Source organism: Corythoichthys intestinalis, chromosome 4 (assembly GCF_030265065.1).
Source record: "Corythoichthys intestinalis isolate RoL2023-P3 chromosome 4, ASM3026506v1, whole genome shotgun sequence".
NCBI lineage: Eukaryota > Metazoa > Chordata > Actinopteri > Syngnathiformes > Syngnathidae > Corythoichthys > Corythoichthys intestinalis.
Genome location: NC_080398.1, coordinates 6,767,794 through 6,793,202, shown reverse-complemented (window position 1 = coordinate 6,793,202; position 25,409 = coordinate 6,767,794). Strand labels below are relative to the sequence as shown.

General features: G+C 35.4%; 1 protein-coding gene across 3 annotated transcripts in view; it reads left to right on the top strand.

The window, feature by feature from the left end:
- The window catches only part of LOC130914235 (gamma-aminobutyric acid type B receptor subunit 1-like), a 114,927-nt gene that overhangs the window by 43,527 nt on the left and 45,991 nt on the right, over nucleotides 1-25,409 (top strand). For all 3 annotated transcript variants that reach the window (XM_057833241.1, XM_057833242.1, XM_057833240.1), the window contains 5 exons: nucleotides 234-394; nucleotides 15,840-15,974; nucleotides 16,991-17,161; nucleotides 23,131-23,232; nucleotides 24,518-24,583. In XM_057833241.1, coding sequence (XP_057689224.1) covers nucleotides 234-394; nucleotides 15,840-15,974; nucleotides 16,991-17,161; nucleotides 23,131-23,232; nucleotides 24,518-24,583 — 635 coding nt within the window. The remainder of the gene's footprint in view (nucleotides 1-233; nucleotides 395-15,839; nucleotides 15,975-16,990; nucleotides 17,162-23,130; nucleotides 23,233-24,517; nucleotides 24,584-25,409) is intronic.

Genomic DNA, 25,409 nt, shown 5'->3' with positions numbered 1-25,409 from the left:
CCCGCTGTCTCATTGGCACCTTCTTCTCCTCCTGCCTAAAAGTGGCGACGGCGACTCCGGCGTGCACATTTCCTGCAGCGAGAGGAGGACGGCCGCTGTTTTTTCTTTTGTTTTGTTTTGTTTTGTTTGAATACCCCCCTCTCGCCACATGCGGGCGTTTTAAGCGATGCGGCGGACGGGTCTGACTCTGAGCATCTTCTTGTTGTTGTGCTTGTGGGCGGCGCCGGGTTTAGGCAAGAAGAAACTGTACATCGGCGCGCTGTTTCCCATGAGCGGCGGCTGGCCCGGCGGCCAGGCGTGCATGCCCTCCGCCCAGATGGCGCTGGACCTGGTCAACAACCGCAGCGACATCCTGCCCGACTACGAGCTGGAGCTCATCCACTACGACAGCATGGTGAGTTACGCACGCTTTTGCTGTTTGGCTTACTTTGATTTGTTGAATTCTAAATGACACTGAAGAACCCTTTTTGGAGAAAGTGACTATTTTTGGTCATTAAACTTCAATATTAGCAATATTATTCTTTTGTTATTTTTTTCATTGTTGTATTTGAAAAATATATTTTCTATATAGGGCTGTTAAATGATTAAAATTTTTAATCAAGTTAATCACACCTTAAAGAGTAATCGTAATTAATCGCAATTCAAATCATCTCTAAAATATGCCATATTTTTCTGTAAATTATTGTTGGAATGGAAAGATAAGGCACAAGATGGATATATACATTTAGCATACGGTACATAAGGACTGTATTTGTTTATTATAACAATAAATCAACAAGATGGCATTAACATTATTAACATTCTGTTAAAGCGATCCATGGATAGAAAGACTCGTAGTTCTTAAAAGATAGTACAAGTTATAGAAATGTTATATTAAAACCCCTCTTAATGTTTTTGTTTTAATAAAATTTGTAAAATTTTCAATCAAAAAGTAAACTAGTAGCTCGCCATTGTTGATGTCAACCCATAAAATCAGTCGCACCAAAGCGCCCGCAGAGGGAGACAAAAAACACAAGTAACAAATGGACATGACACTGCTGCCATTTTAAGCTGTTTGAGCGGGGCATGCGCGTTAATTGCGCCAAATATTTTAACGTGATTAATTTAAAAAATTAATTAACGCCCGTTAACGCGATAATTTTGACAGCCCTAATTTTCTATAGGGCTGTTAAATGATTACAATTTTTAATTGAGTTAATCACAGCTTAGAAATTAATTAATCGTAATTAATCGCAATACAAACCATCTATAAAATATGCCATATTTTTCTGTAAATTATTGTTGGAATGGAAAGACACAAGATGGATATATACATTCAACATACGGTACATAAGGACTGTATTTGTTTATTATAACATTAAATCAACAACGTGGCATTAACATTCTCTTAAAGCGATCCATGGATAGAAAGACTTGTAGTTTTAAAAGATAAATGTTAGTACAAGTTATAGAAATTTTATAATAAAACCCCTCTTAATGTTTTCCTTTTAATAAAATTTGTAAAATTTTCAATCAAAAAGTAAACTAGTAGCTCGCCATTGTTGATGTCAACCCATAAAATCAGTCGCACCAAAGCGCCAGCAGAGGGAGACAAAAAACACAAGTAACAAGTGGACATGACACTGCTGCCATTTTAAGCTGTTTGAGCGGAGCATGTGCGTTAATTGCGTCAAATATTTTAACGTGATTAATTTTTAAAATTAATCAATGCCCGTTAACGCGATAATTTTGACAGCCCTAATAAATATACAAGATGGCATTAACATTAACATTCTGTTAAAGCGGTCCATGGATAGAAAGACATGTAGTTCTTAAAAGATAAATGTTAGTACAAGTTATAGAAATTTTATATTAAAACCCCTCTTAATGTTTTCGTTTTAATAAAATTTGTAAAATTTTCAATCAAAAAATGAACTAGTAGCTCGCCATTGTTGATGTCAACCCATAAAATCAGTCGCACCAAAGCGCCAGCAGAGGGAGACAAATAACACAAGTAACAAGTGGACATGACACTGCTGTCATTTTTAGCTGTTTGAGCGGGACATGTGCATTAATTGCGTCAAATATTTTAACGTGATTAATTTAAAAAATTAATTAACACCCGTTAACGCGATCATTTTGACAGCCCTATTTTTCTATGTCATTAGAAATAAATGTATAAATTAATACAGACTTAATTTAAAAACAAACCTAAAAGAATATACACAGGAATACACTCTTCCCAACTCCCGCTCTTCTTTCTCGTGTCTCCGACTTTTCTTGCATCATTCAACCAACGTAGTAACGCATAGCAACGCACATTGTCTCCTTGCCGAAACGGTGACAAAATCCGAACGGAGAAAAATAACGTAATGCACGGAAAACGTAGATTTTGATTGTACGGCGTACACATTTAAAAATCAATGCTCACTTGTACAAATTTCGCCTAAACCGTACAACTTGATAGCTATGGAAACTGCATTTAGTTTTATTGATTTGGGTGGGTACACTGCCCCTTGGTGGCAACAGTGAATATGCCAAGACCAACATGAGGTAGGTTTTTGTTTGAGCTTCGACTTCTTCACTAATTAGTTGACGAGACACCTCTAACAGACATTGCGCCACGGCTTCCAGAGGGGGGCCGTCCCAGGCAGAGCCTTGTGGCGGCTTTTACTGTGATAAAAATACGCTGCTTTCTAACGCCGAATTTAGGTGGAAACAGAACCAAAGTTTTAGTGCATACAAGCAGGCAGCAGTGTCTTGAGAGGGATTTGGTCAAGGTTTCAAAGTAATTATTATATAAAACAGCACCATGCATGCACTTTGAAACATTGTGGAAAAAAACTGAAATGAAAGGGAAAAAATGAACTATTTATGTAACATTTCAATCTAAAAAGGATAAGGGCCAAATAGCCTGTATCAAATTTTGCACCCCATCAGAAATTACAACTTTGCAGTTATACGCATGTGCGTAATGTTAAAAATGTATTTAAATCATTGAACGCCACTGACGGCGATAGATTTCCTATTCATTTAAAGTGTGAGGATTGGCCGTGAATTCTCTTCCATCAGTGCCACTGAGAGAGCTAGACGTCCAATACGTTTTCAAATAGAAATTTTTGAAAAAATGGATCGAACGTCACTGGCAGCCAATGAGTTAAATGAAGGTTTTTTTTTTAAAAAAGTCATAATTCATATATAAAAGGGTTAATTTATAAGAACAAAAACATAAATTGTGTTTATTTTAGGGCTGTCAAAGGATTAAAATTTTCAAACCATCTATAAAATATGCCATATTTTTCTGTAAATTAATGTTAGAATGGAAAGATAAGACACAAGACAGATATATACATTCAACATACGGTACATAAGTACTGTGTTTGTTTATTATAACAATAATTCAACAAGATGGCATTAACATTATTAACATTCTGTTAAAGCGATCCATGGATAGAAAGACTTGTAGTTCTTAAAAGAAATTTTATATTAAAACCCCTCTTAATGTTTTCGTTTTATTAGAATTTGTAAAATTTTCAAACAAAAAAATAAACCAGTAGCTCGACATTGTTGATGTCAATAATTACACCATGCTCACTCATGGTACTAACCCATAAAATCAGTTGACCCAAGCGCCAGCAGAGGGCGCCAAACACCAAAAAGCAAGTAACCAGCGGACATTACACTGTACTGTCATTTTTATCTGTCTGAGCGGGCATGTGCGTTAATTGTGTCAAATATTTTAACGTGATTAATTTAAAAAAATAATTAATCCCCGTTAGCGTGATATTTTTGACAGCCCTATATTTTATTTTATTTTTTGCTCACTTGTTCTGAGCCAATTTTAATATATTACTTTTTTTTTTTAATTAAAGTTTCTACAAATAATTCAAATGCGTGTATTTTTGTGTGTCATTTATTATATTTTAGTACATATATATGTATATATATATATGTATAAAAAATACAATAAATATAATAAAAAAAATAAATAATAATAAAGAATATAAATAATAAGTAATACATACAGTATATTTATATATAGTAGATATATAATTTGTATATATTATATATACATATATAAATTATATATAAATATAATAAATAAAATCATAAATAATATATAATAAATATACAGTATATATAGTATATAATACATACAGTATACAATATATAAATATAGTAAATCTATAATTATTAATATATATAATCAATAAATATGTATATAATAAATACTGTATACAAGATAATAAATAATATGATGGTAACAAGTAATATATGTATAATAAATATATATAGTGTATATGTTATACATATTTAAATAACATAAATAAAGTAAATAAATATATAACAAATAATATATAGAAACGCAAATAGATATACACACACACACACACACACACACACACATATATATATATACACATAATTAATATTATATCCAATCATGCATTCACTCAGTTGTGTCTGAAATGAATTCATTTTGTTATACTAATAATGTTTTTTAAAAAATGTTCTATTTCTTTTGGATTTTTTAAACGATTTTCAAAATTTTTGGATATTCCATTTTATTTTTTATATAAATATTTGTGTATATTTTTATTTTTTACAGTTACCGTATTTTTTCTGTACTTATACCTTCCTCCAATGCTTTTTGATGCTGTTTTATCTGTAAAATATCAAATCAGGCATCAAGAGGTTAAATGAATGAATGGCAGGCTTCATTGCTTTTTTCGTCTTGTTTTTTTACTTATTTATTTATTTATTTATTTTAAATTTCTATGAGTTGGTCATTCTTTTGAAGTGTCATCGAGTGAGTCCGTTCAGAAATGAGAAAGCGGAACAGTAGACGCACTCGTTGGCGGTCTGACGCTCATGTTAAAAATGCCGGGATTGGTCCTGGCCTCCCGACGGGAACGGTCGCCCGCTTGATTGGGATAGCTGAGACGGTTCTCGCGTTGGAATAGCAATAGGAGTGTGTGTTTGTTGGCATGGCAACAGTGGATCTTGAAGCGGATGGCAAAATATGTGGGGAAGACGCGTGGCATGTATATGCGCTGCTGTGCGCCAACACAAGTGGAAGCGTGCGGTGATTAGATGACAAAAATGGATGTCGCGTGTGTGCGTTTTGTTTGGAGATGCAAATGCAAACTAAACAGGCGCGCACAGTCACAACTAGGGCTGTGACAATATATTGAAAAGGTGATGTATCGCGATACTTTGTAGCCCAAAAGGTTATCGATATGCTATCACCAAGAATCTATAAATCGTTTCAAAGAAGAGTCACTATTTGAAAAAAAATAAAGAACCAAACGATTGCTACCAAAATCTTTCATTTGTGTCTATAGTCACTCGCTGCCATTGACGGCCAATTTTTGGGGGTCGCTTCCTATTAATTTTGGGACATTTGTAGGTCACTTCCTGTTGATGATGGCTCACTTACTCTTCATTTCGAGGTATTTATATGTCACTTCCAGTTAAGGTTGGGTCACTTCCTGTTTATTTTGGGTCACCTTCTGTTAAATTTGGGGCATTTACAGGTCACTTCCCGTTGATTTTGGGACATTTTAGGTCACTTCCTGTTGATTTTGGGTCACTCCCTCTTAATTTCGGGGCATTTATATGTCACTTCCTGCTGGGTTTGGGTCACTTCCTGTTCATTTTGGGGCATTTATATGTCACTTCCTGTTGAGTTTGAGTCATTTCCTATTCATTTTTGGGTCATTTCAAGGTCACTTCCTGTTGTTTTGGGGAATCCCTAGGTCACTTCCTGTTAATTTTGGGTCACTTCCTGTTAAATTTGGGGCATTTTCAGGTCACTTCCTGTTGATATTGGGTCACTTCCGCTTAATTTTGGGGCATACCCAGGTCACATTCTGTTAATTTTGGGTCCCTCCGATTGATTTTCAGTCACTTAATGTTAATTACGGGGCATTTATATGTTACTTCCTGTGGATTTTTGGTCACTTCCTATTAATTTTGGGGCATTCCTAGGTCACTTCTTGTTAATTTTGGGACATTCTTGGCTCAAATTCTGTTGCTTTTGGGTCACTCTGTTAATTTGGAGTCATGTCCTGTTAATTTCGGGGCATTCCTAGGTCACTATTTGCTGATTTTGGGTCACTTCCTTTTCATTTTGGGGCATTTTAGGTCACTTGCTGTTGATTTTCGGTCACTTACCGTTAATTTTGGGGCATTTACAGGTCACCTCCTGTTGATTTTCGGTTATATCCTGTTCATTTAATTTTTTTGATTAATTCATTAATTGAATTTTGAATTCCTCTTAACAGCTATAGCCGTCAGCCAGTGAGTAAAAAGTTGACATTGACAAAATAATCTAATAAAGAAATGAAATATTTATGTCTTGATTTGAAGGTCAATCCATTGACTTTGACGGGAGTGTGGCCCCTACCAACATCAAAATGGATTGGACGTCTAGCGCCATTAATGGCAGCCAATGAGTAAAAAGCAGATACTTTGACATAGATAAAATAATCTTGAAAGAAATAAGATAGTTATGATTTCATTTGAATGTCAATGCATGATTGACTTTGATGGGAATGTCGCCCTTACCAACATGGCCGCCCCGAGGCCATTCTGGTAGGGCCGATAAACAGTCTTTTCATGTTTTTAACATGAATTGAAATGGCTTTTCTCACTTGTAAACATCCTATCCATTTGAAATAGAAGGCTAGCAGCAACTTAGCCTTCGCTCATAAAGTGCCAGCCCTTCCAATTTAATTTGGATGGAAATGTCACCTCTACCAACATGGCCGCCTGCCCAGAGGCCATTTTGGTAGGGGCGACGAAAGGTCTTTTCATGATTTTGCCGTCAATTGAAGTGAGTTTATCTTGAGTATCGCCTTCGACGGTAGCTAAAGAGTCAAGCGAAGTATCGGGATGAAGGGTTTCCGCGGCTATCGAGGCCACGGCACCTCGCCGCGTACGCGCCGACCGTTGCCATGGCGACGTCCGACTGCCAACTTTGATGAATTATTAACGGCGACGCAGCTAGACGGCGCAGATGCCACGCTCCGATGCCCGGAGACGAGGGAGGCGCTTCCTGAGTTTTGTTATCGGCGACAGCCGCGATGGGCGTGACGGCGCTTTTCCCAAGTGGCCGGAGCACGCAGGTGGGATGTCGCAAGTGATTAAGGGTTAAATTGGCGACGGTTCCTCCTGTCGTCTCATATTGTAATGACTAGTATAATAACTTTTGGAGGGGTGGGTGAAAAGTAAAACAAAGTCAAATATATTTTGTGAAAAATAATATTTTTACGAGAAAGTCCAATTTTTTTCTCACAAATTCTATTTTTTACATGTACAAAATATCTATGAATATTAAAAATTGAAAGTCTTTTTCTTTAGTGAAAATTAAAAAAAAAAAAGTTTTTTTTTTGCTCATTAAAGGTTACATATTATTTTACATAAAGTTCTATTAGTTTTTTTACTTAAAAAAAAACTTGTTTTGAGCAAAATGTTTTGACCAAAAACAGACTGTTTTTGTGTGAAAAATAGGGAAAAAAAAGGTTTTTGAAATTTTTTTTTATGATATTAATTAATATAAAGTTGTTTTTTTAATTTAAAAAAACAAACTGTTTTTGAGCAAAATATTGATGACCAAAAACTGACGTTGGGGGAGTCATATTTTTTGTGTGAAAAATGAAAAAAAAACTTTCTTTCCTCTACATAAAGTTTTATTGTATTAATATTATCAAATATAAGGTTTGACTTAAAAAAAATTTTGAGCAAAAACTTAATTTGGGGGGTGACGGTTGTCCATATTTTTTTGTGAAACGTGAAGACAAAAAAGTTTGATTTCATATTTTCTTTCTTTGCTCCAAAAATGTTAATTTTTCTATTTTTTATTATATTATTATAATTTTTTTTTTTTACTTAATTGATGACCAAAAACTGACTATTGGGGGGTAAAAAAAAAAAAAAATCTTATTTTTTGAGTGAAAATGAAAAAAAAAAAGTTTGATTTCATATTTTCTTTCTTTGCTCCAAAAAGTTACATATTCTTTTACATAAAGTTTTATTGGAATATTATTATTGAATATAAAGTTTGACTTAGAAAAAGGTTTTGACCAAAAATTGAATTTTGGGAGCAGGCATATTTTTTTTAAAAATCGGGGGAAAAAAGTTTTGTGAAAATAAAACAACAACAACAACAACAAAACAATGGTTTTATGATATTAATTAATAATATAATGTTATTTTTTTGTCCTTTAAAAAAAAAATGTTTTTTTTGCGCAAAATGTTTTTGACCAAAACTGACGTGGGGGTTTGGAGTCATATTTTTGTGTGAAAATGAAAAAAAAAAATTCTTTCTTTGCTCCAAAAAGTTACATATTATTCTACATAAAGTTTGATGAAAAGTTTTTTTTTTTTTTTTTTTTTACCAAAAACGGACTTTTAGGGGGGAGGGGGGGGTCATATGTTTTAGTCATATGTTTTCAGCCCATGAAGACAAAAAGTTTTCATTTCATATTTTCTTTCTTTGCTCAAAAAATTTACATATTCTTCTACATAAAGTTTTATTGTATTAATATTGATTAATATCAACTTATTTTTTTACTTAAAGACCAGATTTGATCAACATGTTTTGACCAAAAAATGTTTTTTTTTTTTGTTTTGGTTTTTTTTTTTTTTTTTTCTTTGGGTGGGAGTTAGGGGGGGTTATATTTTTTCGTGATTTTTTTTTTTCATGAGAAAATTAAAAAAAAAAAAAAAAAAAAATCACAATTTTTTTAATGGGGGGAAACTATTTGTTGAAAAAGACTTTTTTTTCTAAGTAATAAGACCATATTTTCATTTTATTATGATTATATTATTGAGTTTGAATGAATATTTCGATTAAGAAAGTTTGAAGCCATATATTTTGAGACCAGCCAGTTGGTCCACCCCTCCTTCCGAAAATGTAAGGTTGTTAAAAATTCCTTTTATGAAAAAAAAATATATATATATATATATACTCTTTGACTTAAAGTGTGGCTCAAATTCAGTAAAGTAAAAGTAAACAATCCTCCAATTTGGGGGGTGAAAATTGCCCTATAAGGTGGACGGGGAGAATTTTAAATTTTAAACCATTTGAATTAAGAGACATGATTTTCGTTGTTTTTTTTAAACATTTTTTTAAATAGTGGTTTTTTTTTTACTTCCTGTGTAATCCACACGGATATGTACTGCACAGCCTCTTTATGTGAGTCTTTCCATATACATCCCATAACCCTTTCCATAGGGACTTTCCTCAAGACTGAACTTCCATATTTTTGTGGGAAAACGTCTTCTATCTGCTCGGGTTGATTGCGGCCTCCTGCCTGTGAAAGCTCCCGTGGGGAGGAAGACATTGATGCCGCTGATTGATTGGAGGAAAAACGCCTCGCTCGCGATGCAAAAATTGTCGCTTCTGCTTGGGCGTCAAAACTGCCAAGTCGATGCTAATTTTGTTAGCGCTTGAAGGACTGTGGCGCTAATGCTAGAATGATTAGGTTTAAGCAACGTACGCTCTTTTATGGGGCCTCAGCACATACACTGTCTTTGCACATGCACACAATATGCGCCTCCTTACAAAATGTATAAAATTAAATTTAAAAAAAAGGTTTAAGTTAAACAGTAGGTGTACTATTTTTGTTTTGAACAATCATTTCACACGTCCAGCGCCCTTTTGAAATTAACAAAAAAATTCAGCCCCTGAGACCAGTTTCATATAATGTCATGAAATTTGGTGGACATGTCCATCATAACAAGCCGCACAAAAAATTCTCAAGGATCAATGCCTGAAATTGAACAGGAAGTCAGCCATTTTTTGTTTCAAGTGTCCATTTCACACTTACAGCACCCTTTGATAATCAACAAAAAAATTCAGCCCCTGACACTAGTTTCATATAATGCCATGAAATTTGGTGGATGTATCCATCATAACTAGGCGCACAAAAACGTCTAAGAACCAATGTCTGAAATTGAACAGGAAGTCAGCCATTTTCGTTTCAAGTAGGTATTCCACACATCTAGTGCCCTTTCGAAATTAACAAAAAAATTCAGCTCCTGACACCAGTTTCATTCAATGAAATGAAATTTGGTGAACATGTCCATCATAACAAGGCACACAAAAAGTCTCAATGACCCATGTCTGAAATTGTACAGGAACTCAGCCATTTTTGTTTTAAGTAGGTATTCCACACATCCAGCACCCTTTCAAAATTAACAAAAAAAAATCCGCCCCTGACACCAAATTCATATAATGCCATGAAATTTGGTGGACATGTCCAAAATGAAAACGCGCACAAAAAAGTCTCAATGATCCATGCCTGAAATTAAACCGGAGGTCAGCCATTTTTGTTTTAAGTAACCATTTCACACTTCGAGCACTCTTTGATAATCAAGAAAAAAATTCCGTCCCTTACACTAAATTCATCTAATGGAATGAAATTCAGTGGACATGTCCACTGCAGGCGCACAAAAAACTCTCAAAGACCCATGCCTGAATTTGAGCAGGAACTCAGCCATTTTTGTTTTAAGCAGCTATTCCACACATCTAGCGCCCTTTCGAAATTAACAAAAAAATTCAGCATCTGACACCAGTTTCATTTAATGACATGAAATTTGGTGGACATGCCAATCATAATTAGGCGCACAAAAAAGTCTAAGAACCAATGTCTGAAATTGAACAGGAAGTCAGCCATTTTTGTTTCAAGTAGGTATTCCACACATCTAGCGCCCTTTTGAAATTAACAAAAAAAAAAAAAATCAGCCCCTGACACCAGTTTCATATAATGCCATGAAATTTGGTGGACATGTCCATCATAACAAGGCACAGAAAAAAGTCTCAATGACCCATGTCTGAAATTGAACAGGAACTCAGTCATTTTTGTTTCAAGTAGCCATTTCAACCTTCCAGCACCCTTTGATAATGGACAAAAAAACTCAGCCCCTGGCACCAATTTCATATAATGCCATGAAATTTGGTGGACATGTCCAAAATGACAAGGCGCACAAAAAAGTTTCAAGGACCAGTGTCTGAAATTGAATGGGAAGTCAGCCATTTTTGTTTCAAGTAGCCACTTCACACTTCAAGCAACCTTTGATAATCAACAAAATTCAGCCCCTGACACCAATTTCATATAATACCATGAAATTTGGTGAATGTTTCCATCATAGCAAGGTGCACAAAAAAGTCTCAAAGACTAATGTCTGAAATTGAACAGAAAGTCAGCCATTTTTGTTTCAAGTAGCCATTTCACACTTCCAGCACCCTTTGATAATCAACAAAAGAATTCAGCCCCTGACACCAGTTTCATCTATTGACATGAAATTTGGTGGACATATCCATCATAACAAGGCGCACAAAAAAGTCTCAAGGACCAATGTCTGAAATTGAACAGGAAGTCAGCCATTTTTGTTTCAAGTAGCCACTTCACGCTTTAAGCAACCTTTGATAATCAACAAAAAAAATTCAGCCCTGACACCAATTTCATATAATACCATGAAATTTGGTGGATGTGTCCATCATAGCAAGGTGCACAAAAACAGTCTCAAAGACCAATGTCTGAAATTGAACAGGAAGTCAGCCATTTTTGTTTCAAGTAGCCATTTCACACTTCCAGCACCCTTTGAAAACAACAATAACAAATCAGCCCTCGACTCTGCTTTCATATAATGCCATGAAATTTGGTGGACATGTCCAAAATAACAAGGCGCACAAAAAAAATCTCAAGGACCCATGTCTGAAATTGAACAGGAAATTGGCTATTTTTGTTTCAAGTAGTCATTCCCCACATCCAGCACCCTTTTGAAATTAACAATACAATTTAGTCCCTGACACCAGTTTCATCCGATAACCTGAAATTAAGTGGACATGCCGAAAATGATTTAATGCACAAAAAATCCTCAAAGGCCCGTGCCTTGACTCAAACAGAAATCCCGCCATTTTTTCCAAAAGCAGCCATTTTGGGTTCATTTCGGGGCTTATGTCCTCCTCCAGATGGTTGATGCGAAACTAGCACCGCATTTTTTTTTTTTTTGACGCCCTCTAACGTGGGCGTATTTGATGATCAATTCAAGGTTTCTCAAGAGCTCGCTTGCCAATTTAATTACCAATTTCCCCTCAGCTATTTTGCGAGGCTGAAAAGTCACGCTTGAATATGTTTTTCCTCCAGCTCATTAGAAAGTGCAGGTGCTCCTTTTTGGCCCCGCTACTTAATTTTTTCTTATTTTGCTTTCCCGCCTGGCTGCGACTAAAGTAAGAAAATGACGGACGTCAAGCGTTGTCGCTCGTTAGCCGGAAAGAGACAAACGTCCTAAATTAGGAGCCCCGTCACGGGCCGCTGATCGTCGGCGACACCCGTCAGGAGGCTTTCTATTGTTTTTGCCAGGCTGAATCATCACACGTGTCAGAATTCTTTAGGCTTGATGGCGGAGGGCGGGCGAGCCATCGCCGCTGTCACTTGTATTCTGAAACCACATCAAGCTAAAGTACACACAATCTCCGAGTAATTGAGTCACTCTGACAGAAATGTTAATAATTAAAAGGTATAACGCAAAGCAGGATGCCAAAACACATTAGTTGACATTAGACGTCAATCACAGTCAATGGCAGACTTAGTGTTATGAATATAATGATGAATGTGATGTATTTGCATTGTTTTCATAGATGCTTGCAAATTTGTCAGTCTGATTCATGACAAAGAGCATTTGTTTTTATAAATACTAGGGCTGTCAAACGATTAAAATTTTTAATCGAGTTAATCACAGCTTAAAAATTAATTAATCGTAATTAATCGCAATTCAAACCATTTCTAAAATATGCCATATTTTTCTGTAAATGATTGTTGGAATGGAAAGATATGACACAGGACGGATATATACGTACATTCAACATACTGTACATAAATACTGTATTTGTTTATTATAACAATAAATCAACAAGATGGCATTAACATTAACATTCTGTTAAATCGATCCATGGATAGAAAGACTTGTAGTTCTTAGAAGATAAATGTTAGTACAAGTTATAGACATTTTATATTAAAACCCCTCTTAATGTTTTCGTTTTAATGAAATTTGTAAAATTTTCAATCAAAAAATAAACTAGTAGCTCACCATTGTTGATGACAATAATTACACAATGCTCATGGAAAAATGCCCATAAAATCAGTCGCACCCAAGCGCCAGCAGAGGGAGACAAAAAACACAAGTAACAAGTGGACATGACACTCAGTGCTGTCATTTTAATCTGTTTGAGCGGGGCATGTGCGTTAATTGCGTCAAATATTGTAACGTGATAAAATTAATTACCTCCCGTTAACGCGATAATTTTGACAGCCCGAATAAATACACATTTTTGAGAATATTTATTTCAAAAAAGAAAAATATAAAAATATATCTTTTGTTTTTATTTGAAATATTTTCCCCAAAATCCAAATAACCCAGGAATTAAATAACACTTTCCGATTTTTTAAAATGAAACAATAAATGTTGATATTCAAAATTACAAGATAAAATAATCACTATATATATATTTTTTTTTTAATTTAAAAAATGTTTCCTCTGTATTTTTTAATTAAAAAATAAATTGAAAATTATATATCAAATTAAATAAATACAAAATAAAATAATCACAATGCTCTTTAAAAATTATAGAGATTATAAGAATACTGTTTTTCATGAAAATATATTTTTCCCCCCTTAATTTTCTAATTAATAATGTCGGGGGAAAAAAATCAATACAAACGTTAGAAATTCCCATTTTTGTTTTTTATTTTAAAAAAATACTTCTAAAAACATTTTCCTCCATTTTAAAAAAAAAATACTTCTGAAAAAATATATTTTCCTCATGTTTATTTTCATAATTAAAAAAATAATCATTAAAAAATATATCTAGAATAAAGTAAATGCAAGAGAAAATATTCACTATGCTTTTCAAAATTTAAAGAGGTTATAAGAATACTTCTGAAAAATATTGGTTTAAAAAAAAAAAGCAAAATAAAAAAGAACTTCAAAAATTAAATGCTTTTTGCCCTTTTTTAACTAAATTTAACTGTTAAAAAAAAAACATTTTTGAAAATCCCCCTTTTTTATTTATTTTTATTTAAAAACAAATTCAGAAATTAAAAAAAGTCAATAATCACTGTAACATTTTTAAATATATTTTTTCAATACAGTATTTGAAAAATATGTTCCCTTTTTTGTTTTTGTAATTAAAAAAACATTTTAAAATGTATTTAAAATAAAATTAATACAAAAGAAAATAATGACTGTACTTTTTAAAAATTGAAGGAATCTGGCCTTTTAGCCAGATTGCCGGAATCATGCCACAATCCGGCCAAAAGGCCAAACTCCACACGTTCACCATAGTCTTAACCCCTTGTACTGACTCCATTTTGAAAGCTGGAAAAAGGCTTTGAAGCACAAAATGACAATTTATTCAGGTCAACGGCGATCAAACAGCAAGGCGAAACAGTAACAGACTCAGGCGAGGAGGCAGACTCGTTCCAAGGTCACCATATCACAAGTCAACAAAAGGTTCCTAAGAAAAATGACAAAGATTAGTTAAACATTCAGTCTTTTTGAAGGCTCTCGCGGGGCGAGCTGTGGGCAGAAGAAGAATGTGCTTGGGCGTTGTTTAGGATTATTGTTGTTTTGTGGATTGGACAGGAGGATTCGGGAGTTACTGTTGTCAGGGCAATGAGGGTTATGGATTTTGCCACCTCAGCGTCAAAGGAGCTCTTGGAGTCATATTCGTCTTGTTATCAGGATATCAGGCGTTCTCCGGTGTTCCTTGTGTTGGGACAGGATGTACCGCTATTTGTTCTGGACTGTCCAGGAGAACTGAATGCGGGAGTGGTGCAGACGCTTATATGTAGATGTCTTGCCTGGTCAGCGTCAATCTTGCTCAGTCAGTTGCATGATGCACACGTTGGGCTTCCGTGATAAGATGGCGTCATGTATCTTTTATGCCCTATATTCTGCTTGTTTTCCTTAAACTATTGTATAAGTGCTATTTATTTTATATTGGGTGTGTTAGAGTAATACAAACAATCAAACAGTAAATAAGAGAAACGATACCATTCCCTGTTTGATTATATTAAGTGTGTTAGAGTAATACAAACAGTTGATCGGTTAATACAAGAAAATATACTATTCCCTTCAAAATCAAATAAATAAAAAAAGAATATGAGAATAGGGTTTTTAAAAAAATTTTTTTTAATTTTTTTAAAAAGGAAATCGCTAAATTAATAAAAATAAGTAAATGTTTTTTTGTAAATGAAAAAAAATACAATTTTTATAAATCCCCATTTTTATTTTTTTAATTTAAAAATATATTTCTATAATATAAATTAAAAATTAAAAAATTAAATAATTACTAATTTTTTTTTTATTAAATCATTAAAGATTAAATAAATAAAACGGAGACATAAGAATATTTGTTTTTTTTCTTTTCTTTTCTTTTTTTTTTTTTAAATAAAATAAAATGCGAAATAAAGCATATTGGTAAAAAAGCGAATATTACACATTCTTTTGATTAAAAGCCAAATTGGAATGGATGAAAATTAGAGGATTTTGTTCCAGCCTTGGGAACATAAAAATGAATATTGTTTTGGATGAATACACTGGAACAAATGCCACTTCAAAAATGAGAATTTTGTTTCTTTTTCCTTACATGTAAATCTGCCAAAACTTCTCAAATCAAATCTCAAATTAAATGGATTTTATCTTATTTTAAGTGTGATGAGACTTTTTTTTTTTTAACAAAAACCAGACACTCGTTCTTGATAACTTTTTTTTTTTTTTTTTTTTATGTTTGGAATTGCGAGGATATATTATGTCTGTCTTTGTGACGATTGCGGGCATTTTTGCAGTGCGACCCCGGCGAGTCCACTAAGCTGCTGTACGATCTGCTGTACACGGAGCCCATCAAGATCGTTCTGATGCCCGGCTGCAGCGGCGTCTCCACCATCGTGGCCGAGGCAGCTCGCATGTGGAACCTCATTGTGGTGAGTCAGGCGAATTTACTTGTAAAAAAGATCAACGTTCTTTACATCACATTATTTCCCCTTGTTGGAATTTGACCTCTTAGCCAGATTGCCAGAATCAAGCCAGCCAAACTCTGACAACCCGGCCAAAAGGCCAAATTCTGCGCGTTCACCTTAGTCTTAACCCCTTGTATTGACTCCATTTTAAAAGCCGGAAAAGTCTTCGAAACACAAGTTGACAATTTATTCCAAGTCTACAGCAATCAGACAACAAGGCAATACAACAAATAGACCCAGGCGAGGAGGAATGCTGAATCCAGAGTCACCGTATCACAAGTCAACAAAAGATAATTTCGTCTTTTGAAGGCTATTGTGAGGCGTGCTGTGGTCGGGAAGAAGGGTGTGTTTGGATGTTGTTTAGGGTAATTTTCTATTGCAGGTTGGGCCGATGAGTTTGTGCGTCACTGTTGCCAAGGCAACCGGAGTTGGAGATTTTGTCAGCCTCAGCGCTGAGTGTTCAAATTCTCAGCCGTGGAGTCTTCTTGTTCATAGGCGTTCCTTGTGGCAAGACAGGATGTCCCGCCATTGTTCTGGACTGTCCATTGTTGGTTACCAGAAGAGCTGATGGTGGGATTTGGTGGTCCAGACGTGGGCTTGTAGATGTCTTGACCATCACCTGCTTGTCTTGCTCCGTCAGTGTCAATCTCGCTCAGTCAGCTGCATGACGGCGCGTTGGGCTTCCGTAGTCAGCAGGCATCCTGTATGTCTTATGCCCGTTTTCTTGGCGCTGCAAATTCCAATCACACCAAGTCCAACTACTCATAATATCAAATATATTTTACTTGTTTTTCTAAAACTATGATTTAAATGCTATTTTTTTTGGGGGGGGGGGGTATTAGAGTAATACAAACAGTAAATATGGGAAAGGATACTATTCCCTTCACCTCCCTTTTGGCATTGTGAACCGAATTTGACTTGAACATCATTTGTGGTGTCCGCACCCTGGAGACCTGACAAGAGTGTTTGTTTTTGAACAGCTGTCGTACGGCTCCAGCTCGCCGGCGCTGTCCAACCGCCAGCGCTTCCCCACCTTCTTCCGAACGCACCCGTCAGCGACACTGCACAACCCCACCCGGGTGCAGCTCTTCCAGAAGTGGAAATGGACCCGCATAGCCACCATCCAGCAGACCACCGAAGTCTTCACCTCGGTCAGTACCGCGCGCAGACGTACATCTAACGGGAGTCTAGTCTTACCGTGGCGCTTGTTACCCGCCGTCTTGGTCTTGAATTGGTCTCGGTATATTCTAGTTTCTGGTAAGTCGTGATCTTGGTCCTGGTTTTAAGTAAAGCCTTACCTAACTCTTTAACGCTAACAGCAAAACTTTGCATTTTTTTTTTATTTCTAACCTCGCACCTACCTAGCCAAGCTAGCTGTTATCGCTAAATTCCTATCCTTTCTGATTTCTTAAACCTAAACCCGAATTTACCAGTTCTGATTTCATGTACTAGTAGTTGTGTTAATCATCTCCCTAACCCTTGAGACCAGTCTCCATTCAAAAAACCTCATTTTGACAGTCTTACTCTAACTCACTAAAACTCTTAATTTGCAAAATCACCATCAAATTTGATCTGATCTTTGTCAAAATCACACAGATAAAAATACAGTCTCTGCTTCAACTAAAACCACCCAAACATTCATAGGTTTTCATATTTTAATGAGGATAGCATCAGTGGCGCCTCCAGAAATTTTTCATAGGGGTGGCCAGATGGGGCCACTTAAAAACTGGGGTGGGGTGGCACACCAAAACTAAAAGCCATAATTTCATGTTTTCATTATATTATTGCAGTAAAACGGTCAGGGGAAAACAATCAGAAAGACTTAAGGACACGGCTACTGATATACTTAGGTGTAAGTGTAATATTTGATGTTACTAATGATTTCATGTGCATAGTCCATAACTGTCCAGTCAACATTTTGAGTTCCACAACAATTCTTTTTTATTGTGTTATATATACATTAGGCGTAAGGTGTACATTTAACAAAACAAAATAATTACTGGGGAAAAGAAGGCGCTGACAGATAGAAATAAAAGCAAATATAGAGGCAATCATATCTTAACTGGATATTTCCCAACACAGTGTTAATGTGACACAAAAATAATTATTACTGAATGAACAAAACATTAAAAGTACTTCCCGACAGGGATCAACAGATAACCAGGCTATAACGTATATGAAATGCATAACTGATGCTACAACAATCTAACGATATACTGGCAAGCGGGGTGGCCAGTGGGGTGGCCAACAAATTTATAGGGGGGGCCGTGGCCACCCCTGGGCACCCCCTGGTGGTGCCACTGGATAGCATGCAAACAATGACAGAAGGGGGACAAATAAGTAAGTGAACCCTCTGCCTAAGGAGACTTAAAGAGCAATTGAAACCAATGTTTACCCAACAATTTAAGTCAGGTGTGTGCCCAATCAATGATGAGTGCTTTAAAGCTGCCCTGCCCACTATAAAACACACACCTGGTAAGAAGTTTACCTGTGTTAACTTCATCACAAGGAACAAAATTTGTTACAAAAATGTATATGTGCAAAACTGTTTGAACTGATTTCTTTGGTGGCCTACATTTTTGGAAGGAAGTAGCAAGAATTTTTTGTTCTTAATTAGATGAGAATAGGGGTGGGATAAAATAAGTTTTCTTCTTCCCACTCCTTTTCAGGCATGTAGTTGATGTTGCAATGTTACTTATCTTTGCTGCTCTTTTTTGTTACACGATTATATGAGCTGTATATATTTGTTGTCTTGACAAGGAATAATGGCCTGAAATAAACGAATGAAATGAAATGAAAATGAAAAAAGTTCTTGATGAAAAACTGGTGTGCATCATGGCTCAGTCAAAAGAGCTCTCTTAAGTCCTGCGATCAAGGATTGTTGATTTGTTTAAAGCTGGGAAAGGATACAAAACTATCTCTAAAAGTCTGGATGTTCATCCATCGACAGTCAGAGAAGTTGTCTACAAATGGAGAGAGTTTGGCACTGTTGCTTCTCTCCCAAGGAGTAGCTGTCCACCAAAGATGACGCTGTGCAGAATACTCAGAGAGCTAAAAAAGAACCCTAAAGTGTCTGCTAAAGACTTACAGAAATCATTGGCACAGTCCAATATCTGTGTGCACACATCAACTATATGTAAAACTATGGCCAAGAAGGCTCCACGGAAGAAGCCACTGCTGTCTAAAAAAAAAACAAAATACATTGTTGCTCGTTTAATGTTTGCAAAAAGGCACCCCACAGAAGTTTTGGCAAAATGTTTTGTGGACTGATGAAATCAAAGTTGAATTTTTTGGGAGTAACACTTGCATTCATTAATGAAAGAATGAATTCAAAAGTTTTGCGGGAAAACCTGAGGTTTTCTGTCAGACAGTTGAAGCTAAAAAGAGGATGGATGCTGCAACAAGACAATGATCCAAAACACAGGAGTGAATCAACGTCAGAATGGTTTCAGAAAAACTAAATACACATTCTAGAGTGGCCAAGTCAAAGACCAGTCTTGAACCCCATTGAGATGCTGTGGCATGACCTAAAGACAGCGATTCAACCCAGGAATCTGACTGAATTACAGCAGTTTTGTAGAGAAGAATGAGCCAAGATTAGTCCTGCTACAAGAAGCGTCTGGTTGAAGTTATTGCTGCCAAAGGGCGGAAGGGCACAAATATTAAATGTGATGGTTCACTTCCTTATTTGTCCCACTTCTGTCATTGTCCTTCTATCCTCATTAAAATATGAAAACCTTGAAATGTTCGGGTGGTTTTAGTTAAAGCAGACTCTGTTTCTCCATCTGTGTGATTTTGACAAAGATCAGATCACATTTGATGGGGGTTTTATGCACAAACGTGAGAAATTCCAAAAGGTTCAGATACTTTTTCATACCACTGCATGTCTAAAACTAAATGCTATTCTGCTTATCCTGACCCATTTTGTCATGGTTGTAATTCCCAAACTCCTTAAACTCTCATTCCCTCACCACAATGCTAATCTCAACCTTCAGTTTACATTATTAGCTCCAAGATACCAAACCACAAAATCCTGTTCTAGTTCACCAGTGTTGTTTGATGAACGGCCCAATTCAGTTCTCGTTTCGGGGTTCTAATTTTACCATCTGAGATCTCGACAGCTCTCTTGTGGTAAATTTCGGAGTGGAAGTTTAAGCGTCTTCTAGATAACGAGCTAACATTTGAGTCCCATGACCGCACCTAAGAGAAGCCTCGTTTTATTTAATGCATCGCAAGAAATTAACAAACAGGCAACCGAGCGCTCGTTTGAAACTTGATTGGCTTTATCTTTTAATCACTTTCTCGGTTCGGTCATGTTGATGTTGTTTGCTTCAGACGGGATTGTTTTAATTAGCCGCGGGGTTTCTTCTCGGTGTTTGTTTAGCTACTACGCCGTCTAGGCCTTTTTGGCAATCTTTCTCGACGATTATCGGACTCAGTGGCACCTCGAGATATGAAAGCTTCGGTACATGAAAAATAGATTTTACAAAAATTTTTACAAGGTTTTTTGGCTTCAAGTTACCAAAAAATTATTCAGCTCACAATTAGATAGTATTCCATAAAGGTTATCTTGAATCCATTTGTATTTGAAATCTAAAATTTAGCTAAATATTATTAAATCTATTTGAATCAATGCTAAAAATGAGCTAACTACTCTTAAATTTACCGGAGTTGTGCCTAAATGTCAGCTTGCCACTCTTATATCCACTTGATTTCGATCTGAAAGTTAGCTAAATATTCTTAAATCTACATAAATCGGCACGAAAATTGAGCTGACTACTCCTAAATTTACTGGAGTTGTGCCTAAATGTCAGCTAACCACTCTTATATCCACTTGATTACGATCTGAAAGCTAGCTAAATATTCTTAAATCTACTTGAATCGACGCTATAAATGAGCTAACTACTCTTAAATTTAGCCTACTGGAGTTGTACCCAAATGTCAGCTAGCCACTCTTATGTCCACTTGATTACGATCTGAAAGTTAGCTAAATATTCTCAAATCTACTTGAATTGACGCTAAAAATGAGCTAACTACTCTTAAATTTACTGGTGTTGTGTCTAAATGTAAGATAACTACTCTCAAATCTACTCAAATGCTCCCTAAATGTTAGCTAAATACTCTTGTATCCACTTCATTACGATCTGAAAGTTACCTAAATATTCTTAAATCTATTCTAATCTACTCTTAAATCTGCTTGAATACTCCCTAAAAGTGATCTTAAATCCATTTGTATTTGAAATCTAAAATTTAGCTAAATATTCTTAAATCTACATGAATCGAGGCTAAAAATGAGCTAACTACTCTTAAATTTACTGGAGTTGTTCCTAAATGTCAGCTAGCCACTCTTTTATTCACTTGATTACAATCTAAAAGTAAGCTAATTATTCTTAAAACTACTCGAAGTGTCCCTAAATGTAAGGGAACTACTCTTAAATCTACTCAAATACTCCCTCAAAGTTCGCTAACTACTCTTAAGTTTACTGGAGTTGTGCCAACATGTCAGCTTGCCACTTTTATGTCCACTTGATTACAGTCTAAAAGGTAGCTAAATATTCTTAAATCTACTTGAATTGACGCTAAAAGTGAGCTAACTACTCTTAAATTTACTGGTGTTGTGCCTAAATGTCAGCTAACCACTTTTATGTCCGCTAAAGGTTAAGTAAATATTCTTAAATGTACTTGAAGTGTCCCTAAATGTAAGATAACTACTCTTAAATCAACTCAAATATTCCCTAAAAGTTTGCTAACTACTCTTAAATCTGCTTGAATAGTCCAAAATGAGAGCTAACTACTCTTCCATGTACTTGAATCCTCCATGAAGATTATCTATTCTTTGATGTACTAAAATACTCCCTAAAAGATGGCTAACATGTCTTAAATTTACTTGAATCGACACTAAATACTAGCTTACTACTCTTAAAGATACTCGAACAGTCCCTATAATGTTAGCTAAATACTCTTAAATCCACTTGATTACTAATTAAAAGTTAAATATTCTTATATCTACTGGAATACTCCCTAAAAGTTCTCTTAAATCCATTTGTATTTGAAATCTAAAATTTAGCTAAATATTATTAAATCTATTTGAATCAATGCTAAAAATGAGCTAACTACTCTTAAATTTACCGGAGTTGTGCCTAAATGTCAGCTAGCCACTCTTATATCCACTTGATTACGATCTGAAAGTTAGGTAAATATTCTTAAATCTACTTGAATTGACGCTAAAAATGAGCCAAGTACACTTTAATTTACTGAAGTTGTGCCTAAATGTCAGCTAACCACTCTTATGTCCACTTGATTACGATCTGAAAGTTAGCTAAATATTCTTAAATGTACTTGAATCGACGCTATAAATGAGCTAACTACTCATAGATTTACTGGAGTTGTACCCAAATGTCAGCTAGCCACTCTTATGTCCACTTGATTACGATCAAAAAGTTAGCTAAATATTTTTAATTCTACTTGAACTGTCCCTAAAAGTAAGATAACTACTCTTAAATCTACTCTATACCCTAAAAGTTCACTACTCTTACATTTACTGGAGTTGTGTCTAAATGTCAGCTAACCACTCTTATGTCCACTTGATTGCGATCTAAAAGTCAGCTAAATATTCTTAAATATACTTGAAGTCTCCCTAAATGTAAGATAACTACTCTTAAATGTACTCCATTACTCCTTTAAAATTGGCTAACTACTCTTAAATCTGCTTGAATAGTCCGAAATGAGAGCTAACTGCTCTTCCATCTACTTGAATCCTCCATGAGCATTATTTAAATACTCTTTGATGTACTGAAATACTCCCTAAACAATGGCTACCATGTCTTAAATATACTTGAATCGTTCCTAAAAGTTAGCTAAAGTTAGCTACTTGAATACTCCCTAAAAGCTAGCTAACTACTCCTACTCTTAAATTCATTTCATTTCCCGGCATTACCACTGTATTTGTCGGGAGAATCAGCATCCGAGGCGCAACGATGGCACCGCCGCTCAATACGTAGACTGTTAATCCGCATCGTTGTAATTGATGTTAACGATCGACCCTTTGTGGAAAATCGCCTCTTCTGACATTTTCTATGCCGATTTTGAGGTTTCTTCTCCGTCTCTCTCTGTCCGTTAGACTCTGGACGACCTGGAGCAGCGCGTCAAGGAGGCCGGCATCGAGATCAGCGTTCGGCAGAGCTTCCTCACCGACCCGGCTGTGGCTGTCAAAAACCTCAAGGTGCTTTGATTAAAAATTCACTTCAGCTGTCACCGCCGCTTCCAGACTTGCTCACATCACAGCTGCAAATATCATTAGCATGGACGCCAGTTGGCAGAAATTAATTCGCGGCGTTAATGAGATGCTCCTGAGCTTCTGGAACGCTGAAGGTCAAAAGCGTGGATTTCCTGGAAGTCAGTGGTCTCAAACATTCTCCCCGTACTTGATATCTACGTTAAGTATTCGTGCGGGCCTGTTTTTTGTTTATTAATTGCCACAGATTAAGCTAACATAGTTCAGGCGAATGTCAGTTTTTAGCAGTTTGTGAAAGCCAAATTGAATTTGTTAGGATAAGTCAAAGTGTCAAAGAGACCTAATAAATGGTATATAGCTATATAGATATATTTTTGCTATGTGGCTAAATGGATTTTGCCATGTAGGATGTTTTTTGCCATGTGTCAAAATGGATTTTGCCATGTGGCATGTTTTTTGCCATGTGTCAAAATGGATTTTGCCATGTGGCATTTTTTTGCCATGTGTCAAAATGGAGTTTGCAATGTGGCATTTTTTTGGCCATGGGTCAAAATGGAGTTTGCCATGTGGCATTTTTTTGCCATGTGTCAAAATAGATCTTGCCATGTGGCATTTTTTTGCAATGTGTCAAAATAAATTTTGCCATGTGGCATTTTTTTTCTGCTTGTGTCAAAATGGATTTTGCCATGTGGCATTTTTTTGCCATGTGCCATTTTTTTTGCCATGTGTCAAAATAGATTTTGCAATGTGGCATTTTTTTTCTGCTTGTGTCAAAATCTATTTTGCCATGTGGCATTTTTTTGCCATGTGTCAAAATGTAGTTTGCCATGTGGCTTTTTTTTTTTGCCATGTGTCAAAATGGATTTTGCCATGTGGCATTTTTTTTGCCATGTGTCAAAATGGATTTTGCCATGTGGCATTTTTTTTTTTTTGCCACGTGGCATTTTTTTGTTGCCATGTGTCAAAATGGAGTTTGCCATGTGGCATTTTTTTTGCCATGTGTCAAAATAGATTTTGCCATGTGGCATTTTTTTGCCATGTGTCAAAATGGATTTTGCCACATGGCAAATACCAGTTTTGGTTCTCACTGTCGCTCCAAAATCAACCGCAAGTGACCCGTAAATGCCCCTAAATCAACAACAAGTGACCAAAAATGAATAGGAAACGGCCATAGATGTAGAATTCCTACCGCTTCAAATACAGTAATGATCCTTAATCTGTAAATCACAGCATCATTATTATGATTAATTCCTTTTTCTTATTGGTCTGACAGCGTCAAGACGCCCGGATCATCGTGGGGCTGTTTTACGAGACCGAAGCCAGGAAAGTGTTTTGCGAGGTGAGCGCCTATTCCCCCCGCCCTCCCCCCTTCTGCTCATTGAATCCCAAATGTTTTCCCCCTAATGTGTTGTTTGGATGCCGCAACATGGCCAGGGTTTACACCAACCTCGTGCTTACTTATTCATGGAGCTTCGAGGACTTCACGATCACGCTGCAAAGAAATGATTGGTATTAAATCATTGAAAAAATGCAATGTAACGGGACACGACAGAATCGTTTATATGGAGAAGCAAGAGTGGTCAGATTTAATGAAATGAATACATCGTCAAAGAAATCATTAAATGAGTCTTTAGTGTAATTTTTCCGCCCTGAATTTAGTTATTTCAACATATTTGATATGGCTTGATAGGTTTTGTTTTATGTTATTTGTTTCAATTTAATATTTTCTTAGATTTTTAAACATTTCAGTTTTTGTGTATTTTAGTTTTTATACATTTCAGTTTTTGTGTATTTTTTTATTTACTTTTTAATACTTGCTGATTTCCACTTTTGTTCATTTAATAAAATTTTCATTTGTGTTATTTCTTCATTTTATTTAATTTTATTTCTATACAATAAATGAAATTTTAGAAAATGAACTAACGATTGGAAAATATTTGATATTAAAATTTTAAAAATCTAAAAAAATATATATTTAAAAATAGAATAAATTGATATACAATTATGAAAAATAGAAAATTTCATGTTGAAATAAACTAATAAAATTTAAATCCATAATTGTATTTAATAATTATCATCATAAAATAAACATTATTATTTTAATTATTATGGAGCATTATTTGCAATATTAATTAATAGAAATACCATTATTCATTTATAATAAT